The sequence below is a fragment of the Pristiophorus japonicus genome, chromosome 1 (genome assembly GCF_044704955.1).
Source record: "Pristiophorus japonicus isolate sPriJap1 chromosome 1, sPriJap1.hap1, whole genome shotgun sequence".
NCBI classification, from domain to species: Eukaryota; Metazoa; Chordata; class Chondrichthyes; family Pristiophoridae; genus Pristiophorus; species Pristiophorus japonicus.
Genome location: NC_091977.1, coordinates 1,178,182 through 1,190,536, shown reverse-complemented (window position 1 = coordinate 1,190,536; position 12,355 = coordinate 1,178,182). Strand labels below are relative to the sequence as shown.

At 47.5% G+C, this 12,355-nt stretch overlaps 1 protein-coding gene across 2 annotated transcripts in view; it reads left to right on the top strand.

Moving 5' to 3' along the window:
• Positions 1-12,355, top strand: part of LOC139261888 (uncharacterized) — a 71,891-nt gene that overhangs the window by 13,026 nt on the left and 46,510 nt on the right. For both annotated transcript variants that reach the window (XM_070877095.1, XM_070877094.1), the window contains exons 3-4: positions 5,244-5,585; positions 9,364-9,633. In XM_070877095.1, coding sequence (XP_070733196.1) covers positions 5,244-5,585; positions 9,364-9,633 — 612 coding nt within the window. The remainder of the gene's footprint in view (positions 1-5,243; positions 5,586-9,363; positions 9,634-12,355) is intronic.

Here is a 12,355-nt window from a genome sequence, read left to right as displayed (position 1 = left end):
GGGGAACACCACTGTGTACCGACCCTGGGTAGCACCACTGTGTACCGACCCTGGGGTACACCACTGTGTACCGACCCTGGGGAACACCACTGTATACCGACCCTGGGGAACACCACTGTGTACCGACCCTGGGGAACACCACTGTGTACCGTTCCTGGGGAACACCACTGTGTACCGACCCTGGGGAACACCACTGTGTACCGAACCTGGGGAACACCACTGTGTACCTACCCTGGGGAACGACACTGTGTACCGATCCTGGGGAAAATCATGGTGGACCGACCCGAGAGAACACCATTGTGTACCGTTCCTGGGGAACACCACTGTGTACCGACCCTGGGGAACAACACTGTGTACCCACCCTGGTGAACACCACTGTGTACCATTCCTGGGGAACTACACTGTGTACCGATCCTGGGGAACACCACTGTGTAGCGACCCTGGGGTACACCACTGTGTACCGACCCTGGGTAGCACCACTGTGTACCGACCCTGGGGTACACCACTGTGTACCGACCCTGGGGAACACCACTGTATACCGACCCTGGGGAACACCACTGTGTACCGACCCTGGGGAACACCACTGTGTACCGTTCCTGGGGAACACCACTGTGTACCGACCCTGGGGAACACCACTGTGTACCGAACCTGGGGAACACCACTGTGTACCTACCCTGGGGAACGACACTGTGTACCGATCCTGGGGAAAATCATGGTGGACCGACCCGAGAGAACACCATTGTGTACCGTTCCTGGGGAACACCACTGTGTACCGACCCTGGGGAACAACACTGTGTACCCACCCTGGTGAACACCACTGTGTACCATTCCTGGGGAACTACACTATGTACCGATCCTGGGGAACACCACTGTGTACCGACCCTGGGGAACACCACTGTGTACCATTCCTGGGGAACACCACTGTGTACTGACCCTGGGGAACAACACTGAGTACCGACCCTGGGGAACGACACTGTGTAACGATCCTGGGGTACACCACTGTGTACCGACCCTGGGGAACACCACTGTGTACCGACCCTGGGGAACACCACTGTGTACCTCCCTCCAGTGCGATAAACAACTGTTGAGTTGATCTTCTCCCTGCAGATGGTCAGTAAATGTTTAGGGACCAGTATCGCCCCCCCAGAGGTAACAACGGGAGGTGCTGAGGAGGCCAATTCCTCGACCTCTGTGTTTAAACTTCACTGTGTATACATTGAGCATGGAACACTTTTATTTTTGCTAACTGTGATGTGAATTGCTATTTAATCTAGAGTCACAGATACTTGGAATTTGTCACTTCAGCTAAGTTCATTTATGAACAAGTAAATTTTAAAATGGTAACAATGGGGATTGTACTGTTACCCTTGAGTATCCAATAATATTTGTTTACTGCTGTGCTTAGAGTGAAGGCACCTCATGAATCAAAGGTGAAAGTGCAGTTCTGTGATTGGTAGTGATGGACTATTGACTGAATGATGTGACCACTGTCACCAGAGGCCACCTGGAAGTATCGGAATACATTAACCTGAAGTACATTTGTCACTGTCACAGCCACAGTTGACCAGGAGTTGTAACAGTAACATGGGGGTACTGGTGCATGAAACACAAAAGGATAGTAGGTAGGTACAGCAAGTGATCAGGAAGGCCAATGGTATCTTGGCCTTTATTGCAAAGGGGGTGGAATATAAAAGCAGGGAAGTCTTGCTACAGTTATACAGGGTATTGGTGAGGTCACACCTGGAATACTGCGTGCAGTTTTGGTTTCCATATTTTTACGAAAGAATATGCTTGCTTTGGAGGCAGTTCAGAGAAGGTTCACTGGGTTGATTCCGGTGATGAGGGGGTTGACTTATGAGGAAAGGTTGAGTAGGTTGGGCCTCTACTCATTGGAATTCAGAAGAATGAGAGGTGATCTTATCGAAACGTATAAGATTATGAGGGGGCTTGACAAGGTGGATGCAGAGAGGATGTTTCCACTGATGGGGGAGACCAGAACTAGGGGGCATGATCTTAGAATAAGGGGCCATCCATTTAAAACTGAGATGAGGAGAAATTTCTTCTCTCAGAGGGTTGTAAATCTGTAGGATTCACTGCCTTGGAGAGCTGTGGAAGCTGGGACATTGAATAAATTTAAGACAGAGATAGACAGTTTCTTAACTGATAAGGGAATAAGGGGTTATGGGGAGTGGGCGGGGAAGTGGAGCTGAGTCCATGATCGGATCAGCCATGATTTTATTGAATGGCGGAGCAGGCTCGAGGGGTCGTATGGCCTACTCCTGCTCCTATTTCTTATGTTCTTATATTCATAGTGGTTATGTTACTGGGCCAGTAATCCAGAGGCCTGGACTAATGATCCAGAGGCCAGAGTTCAAATCCCACCACGGCAACTGGGGAATAAAATATTCAGTGAGTTAAAATCTGGAATGAAAAGCTATTATCAGTTATGGTTACCATGAAACTATCTGATTGCTATAATCCCCATCTGGTTCACTAATGCCCTACCCGGTCTGGCCTACATGTGACTCCAGACCCACAGCAATGTGATTGACTTTGAACTGCCCTCTGCGGTTCAGGAAGGCGGCTTACCATCAGCTTCTCACGGGCAATTAGGGAGGGCCACTAAAGGGTGGCCTTGGCAGTGATGCTCATATCACAAGAATTAATTCAAAAAAACATTTTTACAATTGCTGAAGTACAGAGAAAAGGAATAATCACTGGCCACAATGATCTAACAATACTTTGGGGGAAAGCTTGCCCTGTGCCCTGATTGGGGCAGTAAGTTTCTGGGGCCAGGACTTTCAGCGCCCGGAATTGCCCCACACAGGAAGTGGAACACAATCTCACGCGCTGCACTTCCTTTGGGGGTGGGACCCGGAGCACTATTGGGGAACTGAAGGAAGCTCTATGTGGATGCTCCACACAGTGCTGACACACTTCAACGCCTCTCCCCTTGCTCTCTGCAAGGCCTCAGATGTGGTTGACCCTTAACTGCCCTCTGCAATCACATAGCAAGCCACTCAGTTGTAACAAACCGCAATGAAAAACAATAATAAGAATAAAACCGGACGGACCATCCGACATCGACCTTGGCACTGGCTTCGGGCACGATAACGGCCCACCCAGCCCAGCTCACCCGGCAAAGTCCTCCTCACCAATGTCTGGGGACTTGTGGTAAAATTGGGAGAGCTGTCCCACTGACCAGTCAAGCAACAGCCTGACATACTCATACTCACACAATCATACCGTTCAGACAATGTCCCAGACTCCTCCATCACCATCCCACCGGCAGGACAGACCCACCCGAGGTGGTGGCTCAGTGGTATACAGTGCGGAGGGAGTGGCCCTGGGAGTCCTCAACATTGACTCCGGACCCCATGGGGTCTCATGGCTTCAGGTCAAACATGGACACAGAAACCTCCTGCTGATTCCCACCTACCGCCCTCCCTCAGCTGATGAATCAGTTCTCCTCCATGTTCAACACCACTTGGTAGAAGCACTGAGGGTAGCAAGGGCACAGAATGTACTCTGGGTGGGGGACTTCAATGTCCATCACCAGGAGTGGCTCGGTAGCACCACTACTGACCGAACTGGCCGAGTCCTGAAGGACATAGCTCCCAGACTGGGCCTGCGGCAGGTGGTGAGAGAACCAACATGAGAGAGCAACCTACTTGACCTTGTCCTCACCAATCTACCTGTCACAGATGCTTCTGTCCATGACAGCATTGGTAGCAGTGACCACCACACAGTCATTGTGGAGGCAAAGTCCCATCTTCACACTGAGGACACCCTCCATCGTGTTGTGTGGAACTACCACCGTGCTCAATGGGATAGATTCAGAACAGATCTAGAAGATCAAATCTGGTCATCCCTGAGGCGCTGTGGGCCATCAGCAGCAGCAGAATTGTATTCCACCACAATCTGTAACCTCATGGCCCGACATATCCCTCACTCTACTGTTACCATCGAGCCAGGGGACCAACCCTGGTTCAATGAGGAGTGGAGAAGAGCATGCCAGGAGCAGCACCAGGCGTACTTGAAAATGAAGTGCCAACCTGGAGAATCTGCAACACAAGACTACATACATGCTACACAGCAGAAACAGCATGCTATAGACAGAGCTAAGCGATCCCACAATCAACGGACCAGATCAAAGCTCTGCAGTTCTGCCACATCCAGTCATGAATGTAACAACTGGAGGAGGAGTCTCCATGAATATCCCCATCCTCAACGATGGCGGAACCCAGCACGTGAGTGCAAAAGACAAGGCTGAAGCGTTTACAACCATCTTCAGCCAGAAGTGCCGAGTGGATGATCCATATTGGCCTCCACCTGAGGTCCCAACAATTACAGAAGCCAGACTTCAGCCAAGTCGATTCACTCCACGTGATACCAAGAAACGGCTGAGCGCACTGGATACAGCAAAGGCTATAGGTCCCAACAGCATCCTGACTGTTGTGCTGAAGACTTGTGCTCCAGAACTAGCCGCGTCTCTCGCCAAGCTGTTCCAGTACAGCTACCACACTGGCATCGACCTGACAATGTGGGAAACTGCCCAGGTAAGTCCTGTCCACAAATGGAGGACAAATCCAATCTGGCCAATTACAGCCCGATCAGACGACTCTCAAGGCTTCTTCGGCAGCAACTCGCAAACCCGCGACCTCTACCACCTCGATAGACAAGTGCAGGAGGCACATGGGAACACCACCACCTCCACGTTCCCCTCCGAGTCACACACCATCCTGACTTGAAATATATCGGCCGTTCATTCATCGTCGCTGGATCACAATCCTGGAACTCCCTCCCGAACAGCACTGTGGGAGCACCTTCACCACACGGACTGCAGCGGTTCAAGAAGGCGGCTCACCACCACCTTCTCAAGGGGCAGTTAGTGATGGACAATAAATGTCGGGCTTGGCAGTGACGATCACATCCCATGAATACATTTTTTTAAGATATTTGGAGCCTTTATATCCTGTAACCTGGAATGAACTATTTCCTCTCTTTTTATGTTGATAATTGTAGTAATGCTGTATGTTTTTATAACTCTAGTAATGGATACACTGAATGTATAATGGAATTGTTCTGTTTTTCTCTGTAATAGTGACTGCAGTGAAGGTAACATGATCAGTTAAATATACAAATATGACTGTAAATAAATGAACTAATAAATAATTACTAACATTGGATTAAGGAATTGTGATTTGATATCAAAGTGCTGACATTGTTTCTTTTTCCAACAGGAAACACCAATCATATTTATTTTTTAGATGAGAGAGCTGACATTCGATTAAAAGGACCAGACAATCCTGGGGATGGCCCTGTTGTCTGGGAATGGAAAGCACACTCAGGGCAAGTAATGCAGCAGCTGCTAACTTTTCACAAGAGGAGTTCGGGCTGGTGGGACGCACAATGGAATGATCAGACTGGAGATCAGGACTTGTACAGTAAAGTACGGCAGGATTCTGGTACCATCAATCTAAGAATTTACAATCCCACATTTAAACTTGCGGGATCATTCATCTTAACTCAAACACAGCCGAGTAATAAAACCCTGAAACTGTACGAACTATTTGGGATCAAAGGTGAGTGGGACAAAGAGCAGAAAAAGGTCAACAAAACGATTCTCGGTAAATAATTTCACATGTAATGATGAGAGATTGCCAGGACCACGTGAGATTGATATCACCCAGTGCAGAGAGCAGCTCTCATTAAACAGGGGAAAGATTTTGTTCGTTGTTTCTCCTGAAATAGTCAACATGAGTAAAAATGTGTTGATAATTTCACCAGAAATAGCAAACGGAGGAATCTAGCCCACAGAGAGTATTATGGTCTGTACACTGACGCACTCTCTGTAAGATAGAAACATAGAAACATAGAAAATAGGTGCAGGAGTAGGCCATTTGACCCTTCGAGCCTGCACCACCATTCAAGATCATGGCTGATCATTCACCTCAGTACCCCTTTCCTGATTTCTCTCCATATGCCTTGATCCCTTTAGCCGTAAGCGTCATATCTAACTCCCTCTTGAATATATCCAATGAACTGGCATCAACAACTCTCTGCGGCAGGGAATTCCACTCACCTAACCTGTCCAAGTCACCCTGCAGCCTCGTAGCGTCCTCCCACCTACCCAGCTTAGTGTCATCTGCAAACTTGGAGATATTACACTCAATTCTTTCATCCAATTCATTGATGTATATTGTAAAGAGCTGGGGTCCCAGCACTGAGCCCTGCGGCACTCCACTAGTCACTGCCTGACATTCTGAAAAAGACCCGTTTATCCTGACTCTCTGCTTCCTGTCTGCCAACCAATAGGTCACTGTAGTAATAGGCCTCAGCACTGTGGGACAGGTATACGATGGGCCAGTATCACTGCTCCTGATTGGTGCCCACTGAACCCGTTAGATGTGGCACTTGGTTCAGGTCCCAGAGGATGTGGGGTGTCTGTGGAACTTGTGCTCTGCCAAAGAGTTAACGCCTTCAGGAAAGCGGGAAGGAACATGACAGAGAAAAATAGGTATATTGTGTCAATTCAATAATATTTAAAATCTTTAGTGTAAATAAATCAAAATCTTTAAATGGTGCCAACAAAAGATGTTGCTGAACAGCTTCACATCCTGGTTGATTGATGGGTGGAACATCTAAATGAGGCGAAGGTCACCGTCAAATGAACTTGACACAAAATATCATCCTATCCTGAAATATCATCATGGACAAAATATGATCGTGACGGTACTGTCCCTGGACCATTACATAGGAATACATCGGATATCATCATCATAGGCGGTCCTCGAAACGCCAAAAAAAGGACGAGTTCACAAGTGTTTCAATGAAGGACCTAATATTCCCGATCCCGAACTCCATGTTGAAGGGTGGAAGATGTCAGTGCGTGGATTTTTTAACGTGGGGTGACCGTTGCACACCAGCCACCACACGGACTTGACAGAGCTAGGTCTTGGTCCAGTGGCAAGGATTACCCAAGACAACTGGAGACCTGCTCTGCTGCACGGGCCTAGTGCGCACACATATCGCAGTGTGGGCTGGACCGTGCTGCCCCTGGGCCCCTGGCCCTGAACTCATGCCTCCCCTGGGCCCCGATCACCTCCCTCCACAGTCTCTCACAGCTCCTTCACCCCGACCTCGCTGCTCCTGCTGTATCTGCCCACGCTCCAATCACTGACCTGGACCTTGATGACTTCACTCTTGGTTGCCGTCGCCCTCCTGCACCAGCTCGCGCAGTACCTTGCCGTGGTATGCAGCCACACTGCCCATGGCCATCGCTCACTGCTCCTTTTATGGCCTGACCTGCCGCTGATGTTCCCTCGCAGGTCGGGGTCTCCACACTGCCCATGGCCATCGCTCACTGCTCCTTTTATGGCCCGACCTGCCGCTGATGTTCCCTCGCAGGTCGGGGTCTCCACACTGCCCATGGCCATCGCTCACTGCTCCTTTTATGGCCCGACCTGCCGCTGATGTTCCCTCGCAGGTCGGGGTCTCCACACTGCCCATGGCCATCGCTCGCTGCTCCTTTTATGGCCCCGAGGGGTCACTAAGGGGTTTCGGAAACATAGAATGAGCCATTGATCTCCAACCACTAAATTGATTGTTAATATCAAACATCCATCTGCCCCCTGTGGTTGTATGGTGGCTATATATCAGTTACAGATAGAGTATCCCTTCCACTTCTGCAATACCGCCCGACTCTTCCCCTACTCCAGCCTATCTGCCGCTAAAACTCTCATTCGTGTATTTGTCACCTCCAGACTTGACTATTGCAATGTTTTCCTGGCCGGCATCACACCCTCTACCCTCTGTAAACTTCAGCTTGTTCAAAACTCTGATGTCCAAATTCTATCCAACACCAAGTTCCACTCATCCATCACCCTTGTTCTTGAGGACCTACATTGGTTCCGGATCCCACAATTAATCTAATTGAAGATTATCATCCCTGTGTTTAAATCCTTTCATGGCTTCACCCTTAGGTCACTGTAACCTTCCCTAACCATGCAACCCATCCCTTCCATGCCCCATAACTGCATTCCTCTAACTCTCGCCTCTTGTAAATCCCCTCCTTCATCTCACCATCGGTGACCATGCCTTCAGCTATCGGATATACAGAACATAAACAGGCCATTCGGCCCAACCAGTCCAGTTTATGCTCCACTGGATCCTCCTCCCGTCTTACCTCATCTAAATCTATCAGCATAACCCTCCATTCCCTTCTCCCTCATAAGCTTATCCAGCCTCCCCTTAAATACATCGATACTATTCACTTCAACCCCTCCCTGTGGTAGTGAGTTCCACATTCTCACCACTCTCTGGGTAAAGAAGTTTCTTCTGAATTACCCATTGGATTTCTTGGGTGACTATCTTATATTGGTGGCCTCTAGTTCTGCTCTTCCCCACAAGTGGAAACTCTCTCTCTGTATCTACTCGATCAACACCATTCATCATTTTAAAGACCATTATCAGGTCACTCCTCAGCCTACTCTATTCAATAGACAAGAGAAAAGAAAATTGTTCCTGAGGTGTTGGCCCAAACTGCACCAGCACGAGTTGACCATGATAGAAAGTCCACCCATTTACACGTGTTAGTGGCACTCATGGTACATTGTGCGTGGTACATGGGGAATGCCACATGGGTCGGGCACCAGTGTGTTGGGTGCCAGCACCGAATGGATGCCACCATTATATTTGCCTGGCATTGGAAATAAAGTCCCTGTTGAAGATTTGATTTTTACTTGTTATGTTGTCGGTGGGACTGAACGTCAGGGTGAACATTTTTAGAACAAGTGTCTCCTGAAGTTCCATTCCTCGTGGAGGCTCAATGATTGGAGCTCTGCTCAGGAGCATTCTGGGAGCACACTCATTTAAATAATGTCTGGGACTGTAATGACCTTTGAGGTGGGTTTTGTGAACAGGCTCCCAGTGCATGTGTTGGCTGGTCTTACTGCAGTGTGCTCGGCCCATAGAGAACTGAGTAGGACTGGAGCCCTCTCCATGTCTGATAATATGGTGCTACATTTCCAGCACACCCTCCTCTGGTGAGTTTCTTCACCTGACCATCCCCAAATACCATCCATACTGTGTAACCTTGACCTGACCCCGGATACTCCAGCAGGGTCAGGGGTAAAGTTCATCGACCCCACTCTGCCTCACTTACATTGGTGGAGCAGGACCGAGAGATTTCGGGCCCAATATTTTACTGATTAAAATGCACTGTGTGTAACCTGGCCTGACTCTTTAATGCAGCAAGTTACAAGTATTGATAATGGGCACATTCTACTGTCAGTTAGAACCTAATCATTGGATTGTACATGTCACGACGTACACTAAATCTTATTGATCTGTTTTTCACAGTTGAGAGAAGTCCACAGAGAGCTGTGGTGGGCAGTGACGTTACACTCAGCTGTACCATCTCCAAACTCTCAGATACAGTCAGTCTTCAATGGAAACCCAGAGATTCATCTCAGCAGGACAGGAGGAACACTGATCAGATCCGACTAAATAACACAGTCTATCTGATAGTCAGACACGTTGCAGTAGAGGATCAGGAGTTGTACACGTGTGAAGTGCAGGAAAATGGATCCAGTATTCTCACAGGAAAAGCACATTTCTCTGTGGCCAACAGTAAGTGCAGTTACCTCACAGTGGATATTAAAGAGTTACTAATATAAAACTGTTACATATAAAGTGGAACCATACATTACAACCATCAGCACCATGCCCACAGTCAGCATGTGGGGGCCTGGTGCACATATCAGCATTGAACACAAACTGGCCTCTCTCCCCTCAATGTCACTTCTAACCCAGTTCTGCTGCTATTGGAAGTGATTCCAGGCGCTGCATACTCTCAGCTTCAAATAAGCATTGAGCCAGGAGCAGGATTAAGGGAAGAGGGAAGGGCAGGGAATCAGTGGCCATGAACGGGAGAGGGAAGGATGGAAATGTTGGGAATGTAGAGGAGAGATGGTGGGCAGGGGGAAACGACAAAGGCTGGGAGTGGGGCTTTGGGGGAGGGAGAGAGGAAAAGCTGGGAGTGGGGCTTTGGAACAGAAGATAAGAACGTGTATTTGTGTGAAGTGTAGAAAAAATACTCTTATTAAAATAGCATCAAAACTATTGATGTGGATCTGGGTAAGCCCAGAACTACCTTACAGTAGATATTAAAGAGTTACTGAAATAACACTGTTCCACACAATGTCCAGGGAGCACAGAGACATCAGATGCTTTTACTACAGACTGGGCTGTATTTTCTCTTTGGAACATTGGTGTAAATATAACATTGCAATACACTGGGCAAATATCAACAACCAGATCTTGTTGGATTGGATAATAAATAGCTAAAGGGTTAAAGGTGAACAGAAACATTCTCACACAGCTCATCAGTGACCATAACACAGAGACAATTATTTTCTAAATATGGTTCACTTTACTCACTGCACAGGCACAGAATTACAGTCCAGCCCTGACTGACTACTCAGTGCTCTCCCAATACACACACATAGGGGACAATACTGAGTGACTTTGGTTGAACATCATTGGTCGTACCAGAAGTGTACAAACAGTTATGGTGCTGTGTGGTCGTTAGCATCTGATATCAATAGATTGGGAGTGGAGGGAGGGTGGGTGGTTATAATGTGGCCGGTTCTGTACAGGTAACTGAATGGGGAACCACTTCACCAGCTGTTGAGAGGCAAGTGGAGGAGAGTGACAAGGCTGCAGTCAATGTTGGTTTATCTTGTCTAGAATTGTTAAAGTAAATGAAGCAGTTCAACACTGGAAGGTAGAAAATCTGAATTGCAGCGTTTTTTTAATAAATGGTACCGGAGATAAAACAAAAACAGAAAATGCTTTCAGTAACAGCACCTTGAAGAAAGAAATAAAACGATGCTTCACTGAGGAAGAATGAAGTGGACATCGGTATTAGTGAGAAAGAGAGGTGACTGAAAGCTTGGTCAGAGATAGGTTTTCAGTGTGTGTGTAGACAAAGTAGGAGGTTTTAGTGTGGGAGAGAATGTGGATGGGTCATTTTGACTTTGTGCAATAGTAAGTTATCTTTGTGAGATGTAAAATGTGTTTCCAATTCACTACCAGCTGTTTTACACTATCACATAATAGAGCTCAACCTGGTGGACTACTGATCCACCTAGTGGACTACTGTGGTAATGTAACTACTCACGTATATACAATAAAAGCATCATGTGACAAGGTCACCTGACAAGTTCCAGTACAGCCATCTTGTGTATGTGTGTGTTTGTGATGTTGTAAGGAAGATATCACATTGGCGATGTAGGATGGGATTTCTGGATTCCCGAGCTGAAATTTTTTTGGTGGCTGTTCCAGCCAACCAGCAGAGAGACTTTGAGAGGTTCTTTGATTTGCAACACAACTAAAAATCCAAGGTAAATTTCAAGCACACTGTTAACATTGCCAGAGTCCAGATGGCCACACCTATGGGAATAATAGGGTGCTTGGGTGAGTTCCATCCTGACTGAGAGACTTTCGAGCATACATGGAGTGGCTAGAAATGTTTTTCACCGCGAAAAGTATCATCGAGGTCCCCGATGATGAAAACCGTAACCGGGTGGTGTTAGAAAGAAAACGGGCTATTTTCCTGACTTAATCAGGCCTGGAGGTGGATGCAACCCTGAAAAATGTGCTTGTTCCTGACAAGACAAAGGGCCCGCCACTGACGGAGATTGTTAGCACGACAGTCCTGAGCCCCTGGAAGTTGCTGAAAGTTAATGTTTTGGAATATGAAATCAATTCATTGACGAGAGTATCAGTGAGTACATTGTAGCTTTAAAAAAGCTTCCCATTCACTGTCATTTCGTAAACTTTCAGGACCAAGCATTGCGTGACCACATTGTTTGTGGAATGAAAAATAAAGCAATCAGAAGAAAGTTGTTGACAACCCCTAACTTGACTTTTGATTTAGCTTGTAAGACAGCTATGTCGATGGGTATGGCAGACCAATATTCCCGAGAATTTCACGCCATTTCCAGTCTTCAGACAACCGAAGTGACTCGGCTTCAGGCTAGAAGTAAAAGGCAGTTGGACCTCAAGGCCTCTGCAACTGACCAAGGTAACAGCGCATTGAAGTCATGCTATCGGTGATTGGGACAACACATCGCTCAAAATTGTACGTATGTGAAGGCAGAGTGTTTCTTCTGCAAGAAAACTGGATATCTTGCGAAGGCATGCCGACTGAAGGGTAAACTGCTGTTTTATGCTATAAGTAGAAATCACCAGAGATTATGTAGCATTGAACAGAAGCCTCAGGATGAGGAGGTTCTGAAGACACACGTCATCAGGAGCACAACGGTACCTAACAATAATTCATGAAGTA